The following is a 24,385-nucleotide window of genomic DNA, read 5'->3' as shown; positions in this document are numbered from 1 at the left end:
ACTGACTAACCTCCCGAAAATGCCGTCTTTTTTTTTCTTTTTTTGTAACTTTGCCTCCTATTTTCTCCAGCACTGTCTTACGGCAAACTTGGCCATCACGGTCTCTGCGCCCCTCTGTCGTACACACGTGCGTGTGATCGCTCACACCCGTGCAGACTTCCTGTGGCTGCTCGGGCACTAGCGGCACCGCCCGTTCCTGTTTCAGATCCTGAGTTTGCCTGAAGCTCTGTGCTTCCCCAGCATCGCCAGGCTGTGTCTGTTCTTGGTCCTGTCTACTTTAATGCAAACATTTTCTTTAAAGGACTAAATCAATCCAGGATACTCCAGGCATCATGAGGGGAGGCTCTCGGTGAATGTCCCTGAGGGATAAGCGACAGAGCAAACACAGAGAACTGGGGTGTCCCCAGGACTGAGAGCCTGCAGTGATATTGGTGCACAGGTGGGCGGTTGGACCCAAGGTTCTCCTGCACAAAACCACTGGAGCATCATCGTGCTGGGGGTGGGGGAGAAGAGGCCGCCAGCAGCTCCACCAGGCTTCTTCTGGAGGGGAACAGCGCCCAAAGTAGCAGTGACCGTGAATGTCTCAGGGCAACAACGTGATCCAAGGACCTGAGGACCCCCCAAAACTTGTGTATCCCTTACAACACGTGAGGAATTCACAACCTCTTGGTGAGAAGATGATGAACAGATAAGGGGTAAAGTGGAGCCCCCCAACGACACAAGGTTAGGATGGGGTCTCTGAAAGAAATTCAAGTTGATTTTGAAATAAGAGGCAGTGACGTTTCTTGTATATCAAATTCCTCTGGAGTCTGTGACTCACAAACTGAGATTTCAAATCTGCTGTTATACACACTGAAAATTCTGGAAGGACCCATGAGGAAAAGCTGAGAGACGCTGCCTTTGAGAAAGCTACCTGGCAAGATGAAAGGGACAGGGAAGGACTCGTACTATTCTTGCATACTTTATTATGAGCTCTGCTATTTATATCATGGAAAACCTCACTACACGAAATCTCAAAACTATTTGAATACAGAGAACAGCTAACATTTCTTGCTCCATGTGCTACGGGATGTCCATGGTTTAAGTCGTCTGAGCTCTACCACAGACTTGTGCCGCAAGTGTCATTACTATACCCTCCCTTTTCTTTCTGAACAAGGAATCTGCTGCACACAGAGTTTAAGTTATTTGTCCTAGGTCACACAGCTAGCAGGTGGCACAGCCCCACGGCGTGTTCTCCACCACCACAAACCACCACGCTGTATGTTAGCGAGAGGCATGCAATACCAAAACCTAGAGGTTTGGGGCACCTGGTGGGTCCATCCCTTAAGGTCTGAACCTTGGTTCTGGCATAGGCCATGGTCTCAAGTCATGAGATCAAGCTCCTTAGGGGCTCTGCATTAGTGGGGAGGCTGCTTGAGAGTCTCTCTCTCCCTCTCCCCACTGCTTGCTCTAAATAAATAAATAAATAAAATCTTTAAAAGAACTGGAAAATTAAATCATGCGTAACTATCGACTACATATACTTTTTTCTGACAATTATAATTCACAAACAACTGCAGCTTATTTTATTTTATTTTTTTAAAGTTTTTATTTATTTATTTGACAGAGAGAAAGACAGAGAGAGCACAAGTAAGTACCAGTGGTGGGGAAGGGGAGAAGCAGACGCCCCCCTGAACAGGGAGCCCGATGCGGGACTTGATCCCAGAACCCCGGGATCATGACCTGAGCTGCAGACAGATGTTCAACCCACTGAGCCACCCAGGTGCCCCAAACAACTGTAGTTAAAATAATGCAATTATTTATATTTTTGACAATAACCTTTACAAGTGGCTTTTATTTTATCCCTATTAGCTTAATACAGCAATCTGGAAATAACAATTTCTACAATGTTTCCTTTCCTTACAGCATTCTCTAGCTTTTTTAAATCCTCAAATATTATATTAGTTTCTTTTGGTTTAATTATCTCTTTGATTTGGAATATTATTTTGTCAAAAGATAATGTGTGGTCTTGAATTGGTAATCTCTCGAGGACTGACGACCACCTATGTTTCCATGACATCTCAAGTTATAGCTATGAATAGACTATTGAGCCAGTAAACACAGTATCAATTACAGCTAAATGTGATGATAATTAATGCTACATGGTTGTTCAGACTGATATACAACACTTGGAAGAATATTTTATAAATATAAGTGAAATATAATTTTATAAATATAAATAAATATATTTATTTTATAAATATAAATAAAATTATATTTTAATTGAGAATACTTGTATCTCTTAATAGTCAAGGATTCACGATTTGGCAATGCCGCCAGTCCCTCTAGTCTTCATACTATAAACCTTATGATGTGTGTCTTAATCCTGCCTGAGTCAATTTACTGCAATTTGCCCTGTTGGGAAGTATTTGGTATTTCACTGACACTTTCAGATTTCACCAAGGGCAGCAGCCAGTATAGGTCATGTGGAAAGGACTCCGCTCGTACCATGCTTTCTTCAATAGCTGTACGGTTGTGCAGAAGTTCAATGAAAGGTCAAGTCTACATAGCCAAATGTCAGGAAGTACTCGGCAATTATCTGTGCTTTTGAGCCCTAACCTTTGATGGGATGTACACATCACGTCTGTCGAACCATTTCTTACTGAGAAGAGCCATCAGTTCCCCATCCCACCCCATTTCCCCAGCAAGGAGGAATTCTTCACAGTTTACAGAGGACACCGACACTGGCTCTCCCCACCACTGACCTCTCTAGCATCGTGACTTCTGCCACTCACAGGGAGTGTGCAGCTGTGCCAGCTGGGCTCATCCCAGCTCAGGTCACTCTCACTTGAGCCTGCTTACGGTTTGGGGTTGGAAGACGCTTGTTAATGATCTACCTTATTGGCTTGGTAGGCAACAAGTTCTGATGACGTATGCTCAGCTCCTGAGACTCTACAATACGCAGTTAGAAATTGAGGCATACCATCCTTCTACGCAAATTCACAGAGCACAAGTGAAGAAAATAAAATCCCACCTCTGTAGGTCTGCTTGCCTCCCTTTCATCAACACACGCACATGTGGATCATGTTAAAGATTTTGAGAAAATTGGCAACCCATGAAGGAACCTCTAAGATATTTGAAAACCCATCTCAAAGGAGAAGTCAAAGAACACACACACACAAAGACAATTAGCAACGCTGACATGAGTTTGATAAGAGATGCCAAAGTCGTCTTTAGCCATCGGGCAATCACTGATGGTGTTTCCTCCCCACAGAGTTCACGTGTGTTTCCGTGGTCAGGGATTGCCTGACTGTTACCAGTTTTCTACAACCTTCCAAGTAAGAACTAGCTCAAGGACAATGAAAGGCACAGACCGTTACCCCATCCTTTAACCACGAACACTGCGCCAGACATTGAAAGGATAATGAGTAATTTTTTCTTCCTGCCCAGGGGAACTTCAAAAGTTTTCCTGACAATGAAACTTACAAATTAATTATTTCTTTTCTTTTAACAGCTCCCCTCCAGCAAAATAATTCCAGTAAAATCATCACCATTTTTATTGTATTAAATTATCCTGTAATTTGTTAGTTCTCTAAAATTTTGATACCTTATTTATGGAAAATGTCTAAGTTTTTAAAATGTACATTGTTATGTAAAACACAGATTTATGTTTTATTCTGAATGGCCACCGCATATTTTCTTATACTACAGTCTAAACAGTTTCTTTTAATAATTGATTTTTCTTGTATTAACCAAAATATGTGAATGGGTTTAAAATGCAGTTTCCTGGTTATTTTAATAAAGTGACACTCAGTTCACAGGCATTTGTGTGATAGTATAAAGTTGACCCTGAAAAGACTTCTCTTAATTTGCATTCAAGATGGTAAAAGGTTCTTCTCGATCTTGTTGAAAATGATTTCAGATCAGTTTGCAGCTTGTTGAAAGGATGACATAAAATGCAAACGATAGCTTAAATATATCCTTTAAAGTTTTATAAATAAGCAGTTTCATAAAATATTTTATAGACCATTTTAATCTGAGACATCTTACTGCTTCTGGGGACACGTATGTATTATCTGCGCCTAAAAGAATGGTTTCTTTCTCTTCGTCAGAAAATTACAGGGTTGAAGCTGAAGACAGAGGCCGCTCCCCCATGACGTGGATAATCCACAATGGAGAAGGGAACGTGTTCCCAAGCTTCTTTCACGTTTACCTCTTGAGTCAAACTGTTTGATTACTGATCTCAGGAACACCAAAGAGTGCGGCTGAATGGAAATGGTCTGTGTATGTGCCACTTAGAGGACACCCCACGTGAGGCCCTGGTTTATGGGACACACAGCTGTCCTGCTCGACGGAAACCTTCTCCCACACAATGGCTCCCGCACATGAATTCAGAGGTGAAGCCAACGTCTTGGGAGTAATTGTGACTCCTAACTCCCAAACCACACATTTTCTCCTGCACGAGAGCCTTGTAGAATTCTCTCCAACTTCACATAGATTTCTCTGTTTTCCAGTTCACCACCACCACCACGCAGACATTTGTACACAAGCATGCACAGAACGGAGCTTAATTAAATCAATGCCACTTCGATTCATTGTTAAAATGCTTCCTCTAGTTAATGAGCATCGCGACCGCCTCTCGGGAAGGGAGAAAACGCCGATCCCCACCATGTGCTCCCTTGTCAGGGCCTGCGCTCCTACTCGGTCCTACTCCTCCTTTTGGCCTACTGACAGCACAGATCATGGCAAGCCAGGCTTCCAACTTAAAAAGCTTTTGCAAAAAAAAAAACAAAAAACAAACAAAAAAAAAAAACCACAGGTGGAGCTTTAACTAAAGAAATAGCAAATAACCAGCTCCTGTTTTTTAAAGCACGCCGGGTTTATGTGTGTCTCACACGTGGAGCATGGTGCTCACCTTCTGGTAACATGCTAGCTTTAGGCGTGGTTGGGCGCGTCCCTACCTTGGTAGACAGCTTTGAACCCGGGGGACGCGATGCTGTCGTCCGACTGCAGGTGGAGCCACATCTGGTTACTCATGCTCACGATGAGGTCCGGGACGCTGGAACCGGTCAGTCTGCACAGAAGGGAAAGTTAAGAGCCGTTACTGGAATCACCAAACATCTCTACTTTCACCTTGAGGAAGACCGTCATGTCTCCCTGTCTCAATAGACAAGTATGGTGGGTGCCGTCAGACCCTCCTTTGAAAAATCAATAGCCACTTGCAATTTATATTTCTATGTAAACCTCGACATTACAGACTTTTTATACTAATTATTCTTTTCCATGTTTGAAAATGTACATCTTTGATTTTAAGAACTGACCCAGGGTCATCAACCATCCTATCTGTCAGGCACTGAAGGGCTTCTCCAGGTACAGGCCTTTCAGTCCCAGACCTGGAACAGGTGGTGATCCCGGCACGGGAAGGAGAGAGAGATCTTCTTCTGTATGGGCTGTGCAACGTCACGCCATCAACACGATAACGTCACACCATCCATATCTCTAGGCTGAGAAATGTTCTGATTCATCCACAAAAGACTTAGATTTCCTACTTTGAAATTATCACGTACCTTGACCATAAAATCTCTTTTAGAAATACATCATAGGATGGAATATTCTTCAGCACTAAAAAGACATGAGCTGATTTTATCAAGTCATGAAACGAAACTTAAGTTACATACTGTGTGATCCCAATGCTATGACATTCTGAGAAAAGAAAAACTACGGAGACAGTAAAAAAAAAAAAAAAGAAAGAAAGAAAGTCCAAGGCGCCTGGGGTATGAGGACGGATGACAAGGTGGAGCACAGGCGAGTTTTAGGGCCGTGAAATTACCCCGTATGATACTATAATGGTCAGTACATGTCTTTATGCGTTGGTCCAAACCCACAGGATGTAAAGGAGCAAGAGTGACTCTCAACACAAAGTATGAATTTGGGGTGATAATATGTGTCAATGTGGTTTCATTATTTGTAACAAATGTACCACCTGGGGGGGGGCTGCTGAGAGTGGGGAAGGCTGTGTGTAAGGGAGGAGGGAACTACATTGGAGTATCTGCTCCTTCTTCTTAATTTTGTTGTGAAACTAAAACTGTTCTCTCTCTCAAACACACACACACCAGTTGCCATACATTAAGAAAATATCGACAAGAAGAACAGCACGCAAAGCTGAAATAGACGTGGCAAGTTTATTGAACTTCCCCTCTGCGTACCAACGTCCAGGTCACGCCAAATGGAAGTTGCAATGAAGCATTTATTCCGAGTTAAAAAAACAGTCACATAGTAGCTGCTGTCAGCCAGTGCGAAGAAACACTAAATCCATTGACTGAACTCAAGACACTGACAAAAAAAATGTTGAAATACAAAAAGGGTAAGAAAAAAATCAATTCAACCAAAAGAAATGTCTCTAATCAAACAGGAAGTTTTGCTTTCAGCAAAGCACGTCCAGGAACACGAGCAATGACCGGCCCCATTACTCGTGCCGTCAGTCTGTCAACCCAACACACTCACCTTGGGCCATACAGAAAACCTGCTTCTTAGAAGGGAGATGAACAGTCGTCATTACATGGGAAATAAGTTATGCAATGTTACACAAAAGTTGGGAAAAAAAAAACCACAGAATTTCAGTGAGGAATGTGTAGTCACTAAAAATTATTTCCGTTTGAAGATTTTTCTTTGCTAGAGAGATTGTTCTTCTATATTTGGTGTTTTATTTGATTGTTTGGTTGAAGAGACTTGTTTTCTTCTCTATGCATGCCTTTTGTTGAAGTGCAACATACCAACATGTGAACAGACCATCAATGTCCAGTATAAGTGTCTGTTTACTTTGACGACTATAATGCCACATTTTTCTCCTTTTTGTTAATCCTTGCCAGAAGGATCTTTTCCTGAACTTTTACTTTCAAGTTACTCTCTCTATATACAGTGTTTGCCTCTTGTAAGCGTCATATAACCGATTCATATTATTTTTATATTTTATTTATACTACTTGACCTAACCAGAGAATTTCACCTTTCATTTAGAATATAATTTCATGATAACTTAAAGTTCATTTTTCCTGGTTTTCCTTTTTTGATTGGTCGATTACCTTCAACTTCATGCTCTCACTTGATAGCTTCTCTTCTTCCAGCACTTCAGGGATGCTACTCTGCTGTCTTTTCATTTCTGTTGTTGATCTTGAGACAGGTCCATCAGTCTTGTATTTGCTCTTTGGAAAATATTTCTTTGTGTATGCTGATTTTAAGACATTTCCTTGTCTGTTTGGCACCAGATTTATTGCAATGTGCCAGTGTGAGGTTTCTGTTGTAGTATCCTGTCTGGCTGATGGAATTACATGAATCGCGACCTCGATGTCCGTGGTCAGTACCGGAAAGTTCTTAGCAATGTTTTCAGATACTGTCCACTCTCTTTCCTTCAAAACTCCCAAGATACGCATCATTTCCTTGCATTTTTCCTCCTTGATTCAGTTGGAATATTTTTTACTAAACTAACTTCCAATTCAAACACCTAGATTGAGTTAATTATAGCAGATACTGCATTTTTCAATTCTTAAACTTCTATTTGGTTTGTTGTTATGGATTACAGTTTTCTGGTAAAATTATTGATTATTTCACTTATTTTCTTTTTTTTAACTTATTTTTTATTTATTTTAAGCATAACAGTATTCATTATTTTTTCACCACACCCAGGGCTCCATGCAATCCGTGCCCTCTCTAATACCCACCACCTGGTACCCCGACCTCCCATGCCCCACCCCTTCAAACCCCTCAGGTTGTTTTTCAGAGTCCATAGTCTCTCATGGTTCACCTCCCCTTCCAATTTCCCCCAACTCCCTTCTCCTCTCCATCTCTCCTTGTCCTCCATGCTATTTGTTATGCTCCACACATAAGTGAAACCATAAGTCTCTGCTTGACTTATTTCACTCAGCATCATCTCTTCCAGTCCCGTCCACGTTGCTACAAAAGTTGGGTATTCATCCTTTCTGATGGAGGCATAATACTCCATAGTGTATATGGACCACATCTTCCTTATCCATTCGTCCGTTGAAGGGCATCTTGGTTCTTTCCACAGTTTGGCGACCGTGGCCATTGCTGCTATGAACATTGGGGTACAGATGGTCCTTCTTTTCACTCCATCTGTATCTTTGGGGTAAATACCCAGGAGTGCAATTGCAGGGTCATAGGGAAGCTCTATTTTTAATTTCTTGAGGAATCTCTATACTGTTCTCCAAAGAGGCTGCACCAACTTGCACTCTCACTTATTCTCTTAAATTTTATAAATCATCGTTAATGACCAGAGTCCCTGAGTGCTAACTGCGATGTCTGGGTGTCTCGTTCTTTTTCTCCTCTGTCTCCTGGGTTGGGGTCATGGGGCGTAGTTTCTGGACACTCCAGGTAAGCTTTGACTGAATGGCGGACATAGCCTAGACACCAAACTAGAATTCTGAATACTGTTTTCATTTTCCTCTGACATTAGAGTGACAGCCTCAACTCATCAGTCATCGGATGGGTATTTCCAGCTGTATTTCCAGCCTGCTGCCCAGGGCTCACTCCTTCTTATGCCACAATCCAGAGAATACATTTACGACTAGATCTCCTCCTTAAAAAAATAGGTCTTGGACATCATCTTTGTCCACTTAGCCTGAACATTCCAGTTCTTCTGAGCTCTGTAGAACTGTAACAGCAAATTTTTGTTCGGGCTCTTTTCTTCTAATCCCAGGAGAGTGAGGCTTAGGCAAATACATCAAGACCCAGCAGATGCCAGGCTGGTTACCCTGTAATTCTCTTTTCCTTGATATCTTGGACCCTCAAGTCCTCACTGTTTTTATAGCCCAATTCAGGGGCCCCCACATCCCATGCCTCCCAAAACCATATTCTCTGAGTCACTGTTATCTGTCTGCCAGGATGCCCTAAACTGAGAATCAGAAAATGCCCCCAGGGGAAAGTGATTTATGAAATATGAGATTCATCTTAATGCATATTTGTTCTTCTCTGATTTCTATCTTCTAAAATCCTGGCTGCCTTATATCATTCTCAAGCCTTGAGAGACCTGCCGATTCATTCTGTATTCAGTTTTCCTAACCATTCTCAGCAGAGGTTATGTCTGGTTTTTCTGGAGAAGGGGACTCTGGTGCTCATTTTCTACCTGGCTTATTTCTTTTCCTTTTTTTTTTTTTTAATTTCTCTTGTACTGCCTTGGACTATGTGAATATATGAAGGGAAGTCTGTTCTTACAGCGATTATAAACAGTTACTTGTTGTAACTTAGGTTACATTCACTGTTCTAGGGAGGGGCCTGGCTGGCTCCCCTGGAAGCAACTCTCGATCTTGAGGTCATGAGTTTGAGCCCCATGTTGGGTGTAGAGATTACATAAGAACAGAATCCTTAAAAAGAATCACTGCCTTGGGTAAGACAATGAATAGAAAAAGACAAGTATCATTTTGTCATAAAGTTTATATAAACACAAAGAAGAGAGAAGTATAACCACTGATTTTTCTTACACACTAATATATATCGGTTCTTAGTTACTCATGAAATAAGTAGACGATGATGCTTTTTTCTTCCTATTTTTTTCTTTTTTCTATTGAAAAATGTTTGACATGCAATGCTGTGTTAGTTTCAGGGTACAACATAGTGATTCAACAACTCTGTACATTATGCGATGCTCACCTTGGTAAGTGTAGACACTGCCTGTCACGGGTCAGTGCTATTACATTGCTGACTATACCCCTATGCTGTCCTTGTCATCTCTGTGGCTTATCTATTGCACAGCTGGAGGTTTGTGCCTCTTAATCTCTTCCTCTAGTTCACCCACCCGGGGCCCCCTCCCTGCTGGCAACCACCAATGTGTTCTCTGGATTTATGAGACTGTTCCTGGTTTTGTGTTTATTTGTTATTTTATCATTATTATATTTAGATCCACACACAAATGAAATCAGACGGTATTTGTCTTTCTCTGACTTACTTCACTTAGAATAATATAATCTGGGTCCATCCGTTCTATCCATATTGTTGCCGATGGCAAGATTTCATTCTTATAAATGGCTGAAGAATGTTCAAGTGTGTGTGTGTGTGTGTGTGTGTACACACCACATCTTCTTTTTGGCATTTATCAACTCTGCAAGGGGGTGGAGTCAACGTCCTTCCGATCTACATTCCCTATGTCCACTCTCGACTCACATGCTATACCCCCGGACCTTGAGATTCATGACATTATCCAGTGCCACCCCACTGCTCAGCTCTGCCATCTTCCTGCAACCCGCAGGGTGAGTGCCATCTTCACCTGTGGTGCCATCTTCACCCGTGGCTGTTAGGAGTGTCCACACGGACAGTTCTGCTAAACGAGTCATAGTCCCTTGATCCTTTCAAGTGCAGGGGCCCTTCCTTACCCTCCATTTAAAGTGAGGTGCTGGTCACTTTGCTACTCTTTATAATAAAAATACTAGGCTCTTAACCATTCTCTCTGACCACCGGTGTCTTTGAACTGTTATGGGCTTGCACTCGCCTGAAATCCAGTCTTCAAATTCCAGGGGCCTCTATTTATTTCCACTGCATTTTACAAGCCCTGGACAGTGTGGCTGATACTCTGGTACACGCGCCCAGCGGTCCCTCCACGGTGCTCTTGATAGCCTTACCCTCTGCTCCATTCATGGTCCCACTTAGGACCGACCTAACAATCTGATCCATCTTCCTCTAACCTGGGGAAGAGTTTTCTGACTTACACCAATAGATACCATGGTCCCCAGAGTCCTGCCCAACCCTCAACACCCAGCGTACTTCTTCCCAGCCCACTAGCTGTTGTCTCAAACCATCATCATCTTTCCCAAGCTCCTTCCCAATCCTATGTCCCTTCTCTCCACAGATAACTTCATTTGCAAACATCAGAGAAAGAACATTTAGGCAAGGGAGTCTGAACTGCCCCCTTCTCTGAATCTCCCAAACCCTCCTCATCCCACCAGCCCCCTGGCCCCTGGAGGTTGGCAGAGGTAGTTCTTTCTCTCGCTTTCCCCTCTTTGCCATCCCAATCACCAGCAGGCCCTACTAATCACACCACTTCTCTCTGCTTCTACTTCCTTAGTCTGAGTGCTGACCGTCCCATACCAGCATCACGGAAGCAGCCTCATACCCGCCTCTTGGTCCTGGAATCCCTTCCTTTCCAGGCTTTGGGCTTAATTCTAAGTTGTTAGAAACTGAACTGTCATGTAGAAGATGTTCACACCTTGAAGAAATTTGTTGCCAAGTTTACCACTTTAGAAATACCTCTGCCGCATATGTTTGAACTTCTCATCGTTCTGCACTAGCTGGTACTTTATTTCTATCTATGCCAGTCTGTTGCTTCATGTAAAACTGAACAAGCAGGTGCACTGCTATACTTAACACAAAGTTCGTTCAGTCAAAGGTCAAACTAGCATGGTTTGTATTTCCCTTTAGCATTTAAACCAACTATTTTTAGCTGGTTGATTTATGAAAATAACTGTGAAATGACACTCACAATTATTTTTTAACTCACAATTATTTTTAAATAATTATTTTAAGTTTCTTTAATGTTCTTAAAATTACTTGAAAAATTTTTAAAGTATTTTATGCTAAATTTTTAATCTTAAAATTATTGTACTGTTATTTAAAACAAAGGAAAATAGTTCCCTTCTTGTTCTTTTTTCATGTTTCTGGGGTGATTTTCGTTTTCTGACACTGACAAATGTGTTTTTGGAAACAAAGAGAAAATGATATTATTACCCTTTGCAACTGCTTATCTGTTTAAAACAAAATTTAAAAAAATATATTAGTACCTGAAACTAAAATAGATGCTTGTTTTAATAAGAAAACAAAACAAAACTTCAGCAGTCATCCTAACACATACATTTTAACCACTTTCTTTAAAACAACTTCATTTTTTTCTTAAATTTTCTTTAGAGTACATCATTTTTTAAATTATTTTTATTAACATAAAATGTGTTATTTGCCCCAGGAGTACAGATCTGTGAATCATCAGGCTTACACACTTCACAGTGCTCACCAAAGCACATCCCCCCCAGTGTCCATCACCCAGCCACCGTCTCCATAACCCCCCTCCCCCCAGCAACCCTCAGTGTGTTTTGTGAGATTAAGAGTCTCTTATGGTTTGTCTCCCTCCCAATCCCATCTTGTTTCATTTTTTCCTTCCCTACCCCAAGCCCTCTGCCCTGCCTCTCAAATGCCTCATATCAGAGAGATACAATATTTTGATTTAAACATAAAAATAAAGTTATCCTAATGAAACACTAAGTAACTTGCTTTGTTAGGAAACTACAATGAAATTTTCTTTTGGAAAAAAAAGCCATCATATTGGAGATTCCCAGCTTTCTCTTGCCCTCTGTCTCTACATCGGAATTCCCAACCTGTCCCACACATAAGGTGCTCCTCATGCCCCAAACATATTGACCTTTGTATCCATTCTCCAAAATACTGGCATTTCTCATCCTCCAGGTTTTTGGCAAATACTGAAATCACCATCTAAGATGCCCATTCTTCTTGGACAGCAGCTAAGAGTTCTTAAATATTTGAAGGTTCTTGCTAGGTATTTCTTAACTCTTTTAGAGAATGTAAGAATTTTTTCTCTGGCCCCTTGTAGAATTCTGTATATACCTCTTTTAAGACAAATACATAAAAGCACCTACTTCAACATCTATGTCCTACTGAATTCTGAACTTCCTTGAGGGTAAGCTTACATCCTGGTCTTTGTATCCCAGCCTCTGGCATATAACATGCATTTTTTTTGGAGTAAATACATAAATGAAAATATAAATTAACCCTTATTAAAATTTACTATATACACACATTAAAATTTTATAGGAATATTTCCAAATGATAATTTAAATCTTTATTGTATCTTGGCATACCAAGAACTTGGTACAATGGGTCCTGTTTTAGCTCTGACATTAATTCACCCTTAATTTAAGCTAAATTATTTTACCTCTATGTCAGCTTCTTCATTTTTTTGTTTGTTTGTTTTGTTACGTCATGTTAGTCAACACGCAGTACATCATTCGTTTTGACGCCGTGGTCCATGATCCAGTGTTGTGTATGACACCCAACGTGTCCCTCCTTAGCACCCACTACTTGGCTCACTCGCCTCCTCATCCCCTCCCCTCCAAGACCTTCCTCATATGTTAAATAATTGTATTGAATTATATTAAAGGAATTGTTGAAATCTAAAATTCTTTTGCTTTTTGATAGATTTCAGAGAAGGTAGAGCTGACTTGCATTTAGTGGTTTGATGAGTCTCTTGCAGTCAGTGCTCCTGCTGAATAGAAACAGACAGTATTTCGGGGCACCTGGGTGGCTCAGTGGGTTAAAGCCTCTGCCTTCAGCTCAGGTCATGATCCCAGGGGCTTGGGATCGAGCCCTGCATCGGGTTCGCTGCTCACGGAGAGCCTGCTTCCCTCTCTCTCTGCCTGCCTCTCTGCCAACTTGTGATCTCTGTCTGTCAAATAAATAAATAAAATCTTTTTTTTAAAAAAAAGGAATAGACAGTATTTATGACAATAATTCCCAGTATATTAAATGATTTTGTCAACCTGAAATAAATGACTTTTGGTTATATATGTGTTCCTTTCTAACAAACACAACACATTACATTAAGAAAAATCTCAACTCTTTCACATGAAAATGGCTCAGGGTTTTTTCTTTCTCTCTTTCTGTCTTTCTTTCTTTCTTTCATTTTTTGGGAAGTCAGTGTTCTTTAAGCCATAATTGCACCAATATGACACAATGACTTTATGATGTTTTGGTAGCTGTAAATATTATAATTTTTTTTTAATTTTATTTATTTATTTGAGAGAGAGACAGTGAGAGAGAACATGAGCGAGGAGAAGGTCAGAGGGAGAAGCAGACTCCCCATGGAGCTGGGAGCCCGATGTGGGACTCGATCCCGGGACTCCAGGATCATGACCTGAGCCGAAGGCGGTCATCCAACCAACTGAGCCACCCAGGCGCTGTGAACTAATTTCTGAACAGATCTTCTCCTTGGTCCTTGTTGATTCTAGAGTTCTGTTCCTACATAAGTGAAATGGGTCTGCTTGGAAGGATGGCTAAACCAACCATGATAATGTCCACTCAATGCAATGCCTCTGTGAATACCTGTGTTCCTACATATGTAAATTTGTCTTTGGTTCTGCTAAGTAGAATTCCCCTGGATGAGTATGCTATTGGTATATTTGTCCATTCACCAGTTGAAGGGCATTTCCATAGCTTACAGGCATTTGGCAGTTAGGAATAGAGTTGGTGTATACATTCACGTAGAGTAAATTTTATATTCCTAGGGTAAATACCCAGGAGTGGGATTCCTGGATGTTATGATAAATGTATATTAAGTTCATAGGGAACTGCTTGCCTGTTTTCTTTAGAGGATATGCCATTACACTCCCACCTACATTCTCAGAAATTATGTAGAGTGTAACTATTCTTTGTGATATTCTCAAAAAGATGAAACTAGTGATGGAGAACAGAGCAGCTGTGTTCAGGTGGGAGGTGTGGCTACGAAGGAATGAAAGCTTAGGGGTGACAGAATCACCGTGTATCCTGATTCTGGTGCTGGTTCCACATCTATCCATGTGTTGATACTTGCAGATTTGTGCACCAACAACTCCTATTTTACTGTATACCAATTTATAAAAGATAATAATTTGTTCAAACCTGGATATAAAAAACACCCACCAGTGAGCACGCCACAAAGCTGTCAAAGCATGAAATTAGTAAGACAGAAAAGTTTTAACTCATTCTTCTGGTGGATGTCTAAACGGAAAATAGTGTGCTAAACCTTTAACATAAGCATTTTTATGGCAAATGGGCAGTTGAAAAACAAATTCTCCTCCTAAGCTACAAACTGGCCTAGAATTCACTGATCTTGAAGTTTTTATAGTTCCTTACTGTTCATAAATTTCATAAGTTCTGCAGGAAGTGTACAAAATGCAGTTATTTAAAATAAATATTTCACTTGGCCATCTGTCTTAATTATGTAGTGCTGGAGTTCTAAGAAGAATTTAATTAATTTAGAAGAAGACAGCATATCTGATCTGTTCAGGCACCTGGACAGACCATCCCTCTCACAGAGGGAGGAAAATACCTTTAATAAGATTAAGAGATGCCCTGATATGATCCCTTGGTAAAGGTTGGCTGACATAGAGATGTCACAGCCAGGGTCATAAGTCAAGTTATGCACTAAAAAAAACAAGGCAGACAGGATTTAAACACTGGTCATAATTGTGATCTTGGGTTCTTCAGATACAGTACTGACCAAGTACTGACCCAGACCTGAGAGCAAATCAGCCTAGGAGGGAGCCCTGATGGGCACTAAAGGTTCTTAATCCAACCTATACCTAGACGGGCTCCTCTCTCATGGAAGTCACAGGCACCATGTCTACTTACATGATATGCACCAGCATAGAGAGCCTGAACAAGTGGAGAGAAATTGTTCTCTGACTTACAAATCAAGCTGACTCTGAGAAACAAGCCAAGGCTGTGGCTTTATAGAATAAATTACCATATTATGATGTAAAATATGAAACCTGGATGTAATCTGTACTTATGCTGAAGCCATCATGATTTTCCTAGTTGGCATCTACATGTAATTGACTCAAGCACATGTTTCATTCTGATGCTGACTTTGTTCACTAGGCCGTAAGCCACTCCAGCCAAGCAGCACAAAACAGGATGTGCATTACATCAGTCATCTGCAACCTCTACTTCATATTCAAGAAGCTGAGTCCAAATCATGAAATCTTTATATATAGAACTGTAGAAAAATATTAGTCCAAAATTTAAAGTATTGAGCCAAAGTATTAAGTCCCAAAGTAATCTTATAGGATTCTCCTGTTGAGGGCAGCCCAGACTATTTAAAGGTATGTGGACTACCAATTCAGACTTGGGAGACATTTTCTTCCATGTTCTTGGCTGCTAAGCATAGGCATAAACCCTCGGAACATCACAAGAGACAACCACAAGAGAACTCTAAAGGGAAGGAGAAGAAGAAAAGCTGGTTTGGGACCCAGGACCAAAGAAACACCACAGTACCAGGTGCCTTGCTTGCACAAATAGAATACCAACCAGATGGGTGTTTCCCAACCAGGCAACAGAAGGCTCCAGATAAGCTCATTTTCCTCTAGGATGTAGATGATATCCCTTTAACAACAACAGGCAGCAAGGTAGCTGTTAAGACAAAGAGCCCTAACAATGACAAATGTCTAGCCTTCACTTTCCCCATGAACCTAGGGTTCTCTTTTCTGAGGGAAGATACCAAGACAGATAGAAGTTGTAAGAGAGACTCAGCCACACAAGTGACCTGACTGAGGAAGACATTTTGTCTTGGCTCATGGGAAACCGAGATTTTCCTCCATTCCCAGAAACCTAGGCAGGGGGAGGGGTGTGGGGAAGGAGGAACTGGTTGCAGGATCCCAAATACTCCCCACCCAGAAACATCCTGGTCCCAATAAGAATGAGTACAAGAGCCAGTGGCACTACATCAACCAAGATGACCAAGACAACATTTTAATTTATCTGAAAATTAACCTGTCATTGGAACCCAAGCTCACAACGTTGGCAAAGACCTGTATGCTGAGCCTACCCAGGGTCATTAGCTGCTATAATGAGGGATTTATATGGTATCAGTGTGTCCTAACATGATAGACAAAATAGTCAGGATACAATTATCTCACTAAGAGCTAAGAAATCAAAATTTGAATGAGAAAAGACAACCAACGGACAACACCTGAAATAAAGCAGGTATTGCAATCATCTGATAAGGGTTTTAAAACAGCCATCATTAAATGATTCAACAGTTATTTCCAAATTATCTGCATGAAGATGAAAAATATATCAGTGAAGAAATGGAAGTTATAAAGAAAGAACCAGATGGAAATTATAGGACTAAAAAGTACAACATAAATTAAAATAAAAATTGATAGAAGGCTGATGGTAGAGATGTGCGATTATATCAGTGAATTTGAGAGCACATGAATAGAATTCCCCTACAGTGAACAACAGAAAACATACAGACTGAAAAAAAGTGAACAAAACCTCCAGGTCCTGGGGACAGAAGCAAAAGAGCCAATCTTTGTTTATCACCTGTGTCTCATGATAAGAAAAGAAAGACCATGAAGTGAAGGTATTTGAAACACATAAACCTACAGTTCTAAGAAACTCAGTGACCCTCAAACAGGGTAAACCCTAAACGAAACCATGCCAAGACACATCCAATTAGATGACAACTGGAGACGAAGAACACCACCTGGAAAATAGCCAGAACAATACTCACTATTTACTCAGATTTACCCTTCTGCATGTGTGTCTCCTGACCACTGGAGGACAAAAGGAAGTGTCACAACCTTTCTCAAGCTTTGAAAAGAATTGTCAACCATAAATTCTATATCCAGTGAATATATTCTTCAGAAATCAAGGGAATTTTTTAAAATGTCAGACAAAGAGTTTGCTGCTAGTAGACCCAACCTTAGTGACTGGCTACATGAACTTCTTTGAAAAGAAAAAAAAGAAAGAAAGAAAAAGAAAACAGGAGGAAGCTGAAACATCAAGGGAAAGAAGGAACAGGACAGGGAAGAAAATGTAGGAACACAAATTATACTTTCATTTCATAGTAAGTTCCATAAATCATATTTAATGTTTGGAATAAAAACTATAACACCCTCTGAACTCAAGATAATGATATGTAAAAGTTGGAAAGCTAAAGGGGTCTAAATGGAAGTAAGGTTATATGGCAAAGTGGTAAAAGTAGAATGATATCCTTCTATTGCAGTAGGATGAATGATGGCCATGTTAATGTGCATGTCTTAATGCAGGGCACCTGTGCATGTTATTTTATATGGCAATCATTTCCACAAATGTGTCTTAAGTTAAGCATCTCGAGGTGGCGGGGGTGGGGGAGGATGATCCTGGATTATGAAGGTGAGCACTACAGGTCTTCACATGTGTCCTTTAAGAGGGAGTCAGGGGGAGATTTCAAACACAAGAGAAGAAAGCAGTGTGACCTTGGAGGCAGAGAGGAAAGTGACAGGGCCAGAGGCCAAAGAAATGCTAGCAGTTATCAAAAACTGGAAGAATCTAGGAACAGATCTTTCCCCAGATCCTCTGGAGGGAGTGTGGTCCTGCTTGCAACTTGATTTTGGCTGAGTAAAACTGACTTTGGATTTCTAAGCTCCAGAATTATAAGAATATAAATTTCTGTTTTAACTCACCAAGTTCCTACAACAGTAATAATAAACTCATAATCTGTAGGCTGTTACACATCATTAATGTCTATTATAATACCTAGAGCAACCATTTTGAGAACTATGGAATCCTTTAAAATATGTTGCAGTAACTCACAGCAAAGAAGGAAGGAAGGAAGGTAGAAAGGAAGGAAGGAAGGAAGGAAAGAGAGAGGGAGAGAAAGAAAGAAAGAAACAGCAGAATCAGAACTAGAGAAAACTAGCAGAAAACAAATTATAAAATGACAGATGCAAACAATAACATATCAGTAATAACCTCGAATATAAATGGTGTAATTCATTAAAAGACATGGAGAGGCAGAATGGATAAAATCATGACCCAAATTCATGCTGTTCACAAACAAAACAAAACAAAACAAAACAAAAAAAACCAAACACACTTCAAAGTCAAGGACACAGGTAGGTTGAGAGTAGAATGAGAAGACGTATACCATGCAAATATTGATAACCAAGAAGCAAGAGTAGCCACATTAATATATGATCAAGATAGCCATGAGAAGAAAAAAAAAATTCTTGGGGGTACCTGGGTGCCTCAAGTCAGTTGAGTCTGACTCTTAATTTTGGTTCATGTCATGCCTGATGTCAGGGTCATGAGATCACAGCCTGAGCTGGGCTTTGCACTGACTGTGGAGCCTACTTAAGATTCTGCCCCTCCCCTCCCAGTTCATGGTGTTCTCCCTCTAAAATAAAATAATAATAATAATAATAAAGTAAAATAAAATAAAATAAAATAAATAAATAAACCAAAAAGTTCTAGAAACAAAGGGGGACATTATACAATGATAAAATGATTGATCCACCAGGAAGAAACACAAATTCTAAATGTGCAAACAACAAATACCAGAACCTCAAAATCCACGAAACAAAACTGATAGAGTTGAGAGAAGAAATAACAAATTAACAGTACAGCTGAGGACTTTTGCAGCTGTGATTTACCAACTGGAAAAAAAAATCAGCAAGTTTATAGAATATCTGAATTATACAATTAACCAACAGGATCTAACTGACATGCAGAACACTGCACCCCCCCCCCCCCCGCCCCAGCTGCAGAACACACATGCTTTATAAGCTACTATGGAACATTCACCAACACAGACCACATTCTGGGTCAGACGATGGACCTCCACACATTTAAAGAAACTAAATATAAACTGAGGGTTTTGGAGGGGAGGGAGATGTGGGGGGGGGTGAGCCTGATGGTGGGTATTAAAGAGGTAAAGGATTGCACGGAGCACTAGGTGTGGTGCACAAACAATGAATTTTGGACCGCTGAAAAAATAAAATTAAAAAAAAATAGATACAGAAATAATAATATTTTTAATACTAATTTCTAAACACATGAAACTTAAACAATACATATCCATGATCCAAAGAGAAAGTCTCAAGTGAAACAAAGAACAGAATCAAAATGAGAACAAAAAATAATTTTAAAAAAATCTGGGATATAGCTATTACAATGCCAACAAGACAATTTATAGTACTAAAATAACTACATTACATAAGGGAAAAGGAATTAAATAATTATCTATGTTCCAACCTCAAGGAACTACAAATAGTAAAGCAAAATAAACCCAAAGGAGCTGGCGAAGAATATGATAAGTGTCAGAAGACAATAAAATTGCAAATAGAGAAAAAAAATAGAAAGAAAGAAACAAAAGCTATTTCTCTTTAAAAAATCAATGTAATTGCTAAGCTTCTTAGGAGACTGGAGGGAAAGAGCGAGGGGAGGGAGAAAGAAGACACACATTACCGATATGAGGCATAAAACCGTAGATATTAGTACAGAGTCAAGTCATAAAGAACATTACATAATAAACATTATGAATAACTTTGGACCCATAAAGTTGACAGATTATTAAAAATGAAACAATTCTCTGAATACCACAAACTATCAAAATTCACCCAAGATGAAATAGACAATACACATAGTCCTAAGACCATTACAGAAACTGATCTTGTCATTAAGAAGATTCCCCAAGGGAAATCTTCAGACCCAGATAGCTTTACTAGAGAATTCTACCAATCTTTTATGGAGGAATCAGCACTATGTTCTCATACACTTCTCTGGAACGTAACAGAGGAAGTTATAGTTTTCAACTCGTCCAATGAGACCAGTGTTAATCTGACGTTAAAACCAGGGCAAGAAGGGAGAGAAGGGAGGAAGAAAGGGCAGGGCCAGGGCCAGGGAAGAAAGGAAAGTGACTGAGAAGGAGGAAGGAGGCACAGACCAGTATGTCTCATCAACGCAGACACACGCATCCTTGATGAAATACTAGAAAACTTAATCCAATAATGTGCAACACTATGGGGGTTAATGTAGAGCACCCATCAGCCAGAATACCTGTCTTGCTAAAATGTAACAGGGAGGCTGCTGGGGGCGATGGAAGGTTTTGGAGAAGGGCTTAGGCCTTTAGAATGCCGAGGCCTGCGTGACCACACTGTCCTAGGAATGCTACGGGAAGTTGGCGTCCCCAACGCTTTCTTAGCCCATGCAACCATCCTGTGACCTAAGAGATGTATGCACTGTCCTTTGCGCTATGTGTACCAGAACTCACAGAACATGCAGATCAGCACATCATGTCTTTCCCGTAAACAGATTCCCCCAGTTCCAGCAAAACCCCTTGTCACACTCACATGCTTGAGAAACAGTGATAAGATCTGTGATTATCCTAAGGACCAAAAAAAACGGAGCGAAAAAGAGCAAGGGTCTTCCTCTCTGAGCACGGACCCCCTTGCCTTGTCCTCTCTTTAGAGCAAAGTGCAGTCATCTCTCCTCCCTTGGTACAGGGATTGCTGGCCGTTCCGGGACTCCGCCACAAGGTGGGATTGATTCCAGGCATGCAACGCTGGTTCAGGATTCAAAAGTCAAGTAATGTAATCCACAATAGGAACTAGCTAACAAGGGACAATTTTATATTCACATCAAATGACCCATAAAAAGCATTTGATAAATGGCAGCAAATATTATATTTATGAACTGGAAGTCTCAACTCTCCCCCAACTGTTCGACAGGTATAATGCAAGTCCTACCGCAGCCCCACCGAGAACTTTAGGGATGTATACAAGGTTATTCCAAAATTTATGTAGAATGGTGTAGGCACTAAAATATCTAAAAGGACTAGTGCCCAAGAAAAGCAGAGTCCTTAAACTTGATGCCAAAGGCACAAATTATGGAAAGTTCATAAATTCAACCACATCAAAATTAAAAACGTTTGCTCTGTAAAGACTTATATGAACAAGATAAAAAGACAAGTAACAGACTGTGGGGAAATACTAGCAAACCATGTATTCTACAAAGGACTGTTATCTAGAATAGGCCAAGAAATCCGCCTCCCTGCCTGCCTGCCTGCCTGCCTTCCATCAGAGAGAGTCAGGGACAGGGGAGGGACAGAGGGAGAGGGAGAATCCCATGTAGCCTCCCTGTTGAGTGCAGAGCCTGATGCAGGGCTAGATCTCACAAACACAAGATCATGAAACAAGCCCAAACCAGGAATCTAACGCTTAACTGACTGAGCTGCAGGCACCCTAAGAACCTACAAAGAAATCTTAAAAAAATAATGCTAAATAATCCAATCCAAAAATAAGAAAAAGACATATGGACAATTTACCAAAGAGGATGTACAGATGGCAAAATTTTAAAAAGGCAGGGGGGGACGGCAAGAAAAAGACACTCAACATCATTTGGAAGTTTCTTCTGAGATGAGGCATGCGACTCATGTACAAACCAGCATTATCAGTGCGGGGTCTATCCAAGGCAAATGAAACGCACACTCCCACTGAAACCCACACAGAACTGACAGTCGGCCTGGAATCAATGCAGTAGGCTCTGCGGTGGTGACAGTGACCACAGAGCATATGACGCATCCTGGAAATTGAGTCAGTCAAGGGACAGAACTATTCCCCAACTGGCTTTCAACATGCAGGGAATGCTGCTGAGTGGGGAAAAAAAAGACCATCGTACAAGGTTATACTCTGTGATTCCATGGCTATCACATGCCGACAACAGTACAATTTTATAGGTGGCTTTCAGAGCGGCTCTCAGCGTCAGCGGGGAGAGGGGGAGAGGGAGACAGATGTGACGAGGAAAGGTAGCACGAGTGAGATTTGTGAGCTGGGGACCGTGTGTCTTGCCGGTGATGGGTGCAAGGACTGAATTTAGAACTTTACACACACATGAATAAACAGGAAGGCCCAAGATTGATGAGTTGATCAGTGTCAACATCCTGGCTGTGATGACCAGTTATGGATGAAGAAGTGAGCAGGCATCACTTTGTATCAACATCTTAGGTCCCGATATCCCTGGAGCAGTCTCCTGCCTTCACAACCACAAATGCGAGTGCTCCTTGTCCTCATCCAGCAAATGGGAATAACACCTTCATCACGAGATCACCAAGAGACAAAGCAGGTGCGGACAGATTCAGGGAATGACAGCTCGATCCCCTGCATTCCTCCTTCCTAGCACCTTCCATTGCCCACGATGACTCAGGACACTGTCGAGCCCTGCATGTGCATTACACGAAAGCAGAAATCATAACTATAGTAAGATAAATCTTGCAGTCGCAGTACACTTTTTAAACCAATTTTTTATTTACCATTCCTATTTACACCTGCAACAATCCTTTTGGGCTCACAGGCCTAAGACAGGCAGGCTTGTTGCAGTTAAGGGATGCCCCATATTGTTTTAAATGCTCTTATATCCCCCCCCCCGCCAAAGAGAATAGCTTTGCCTTTGACTTAATTTAATGTCAAAAACACAAACGTGTTTGCTTTTGACTGATGATTCACAGGAAAGAGATCCTTATCGCTTTGGGTCAAGAACGTGCAGAGAAAGATGTGCATCTCTTCATTTCTTAGAGAAAGGAGCCACAGGGAATCAATACTGAGCAGAGTATTTGGAGAATGGCTCAGGCTGTCGGGGCCCCCAGTGAGTTGGAATTCAACCCACCCCATCTCCAGCCAGCACTCGGTGAGCTTTGATTCCTTTGGGACCTATGGCTTCTCCCATGTAGGAAGGTAACCTCCAAAGACAACTTGCCATGGCTCCCAAGGTCCCAGGCCAACGTGCCCTCCCAGATCCCACTGAAACATTTGGTATCCCAAAGCTAAAATGCTGATATTCCATTGTCTGTTTATTTCCCCACTGATAGGGTTGCTGGAATTGTTGGGATAGAGAATCTAGACACTGTAGCATACTGAGAAGGGTCCTGCTTTGCTCACCGTCTCCAGGGAACTTAACAGGCTGGGCAGCCTCTTCCATTTCTCCTTGCTGGTCATTCCCCTAAAGCTCCCCCAACCCCGAATCCTACTACATTGTCTGAATTGCAATAAATACTTCAAAGACTGGAGGAAGAAGGCTCTCAGATAGACAGGAAAGCTGACGTGCATGAAGTCTGAGTGAAAAATGATTTTGTTGGGGCACCTGGGGGCTCAGTGGGTTGGACCTCTGCCTTTGACTCAGGTCATGATCTCAGGGTCCTGGGATCGAGCCCCACATCAGGCTCTCTGCTCAGCAGGGAGCTAGCTTCTCCCTCTCTCTCTGCCTGCCTCTCTGTCTACTTGTGAACTCTCTCTGTGTCAAATAAATAAATAAGAAGAAAGAAGGAAAGAAAAAATAAAAAAACAAAAATGGTTTTGCAGCATGAGTCTGACCTGTGTTATCGGATATACCCACACGCACAGGCAGTGCCATTAGGAGAATGAAAATATGAAGAAAAACACTTGTGAACATGTGATTCCAGACTTACAAGAACCTAAGGAGGGTGCTTGATTCCTAATCATGAAAACACACGTTTTTATTGAGAGAGCCTTTAAGTAGCTATCTTTGTGTACTGCTTTCTAATATAAACTGCTTGAGCTTTTCTCCAAAGCACTAAGAGGTATATTGATTGGCTTCTCTGATAATATCGAAGATATATAAACAGGGAAACATCAGTTTTTAGTGTTTGCTTTTGTATGGCTGTTCCACAGTCTTTTAATAAAAAAAGAATGATGCCCTTCGGCTCAGGATTTGCCAACAACAGCAGCGGGATGCGGCCACAGCCGTTCAATGGCTTGAGGAGCTTCCAGGAAAACAAGCAGCAGTTTCAGAAATAATAGATTGAGCGGCCATAAGTCACAACTAGTATCCTTTGCTGTTAATCCACAAATCTGGCAGCG

General features: G+C 41.1%; 1 protein-coding gene across 2 annotated transcripts in view; it reads right to left on the bottom strand.

Annotated features, from left to right (window-relative positions):
* Positions 1-24,385, bottom strand: part of CSMD1 (CUB and Sushi multiple domains 1) — a 1,941,062-nt gene that overhangs the window by 431,479 nt on the left and 1,485,198 nt on the right. For both annotated transcript variants that reach the window (XM_032328946.1, XM_032328947.1), the window contains one exon: positions 4,941-5,053. In XM_032328946.1, the coding sequence (XP_032184837.1) occupies positions 4,941-5,053 (113 nt within the window). The remainder of the gene's footprint in view (positions 1-4,940; positions 5,054-24,385) is intronic.

Source organism: Mustela erminea, chromosome 21 (genome assembly GCF_009829155.1).
Source record: "Mustela erminea isolate mMusErm1 chromosome 21, mMusErm1.Pri, whole genome shotgun sequence".
Lineage (NCBI taxonomy): Eukaryota > Metazoa > Chordata > Mammalia > Carnivora > Mustelidae > Mustela > Mustela erminea.
The sequence above is the reverse complement of the archived record's forward strand: the minus strand, read 5'-3'. Positions and strand labels throughout refer to the sequence as shown.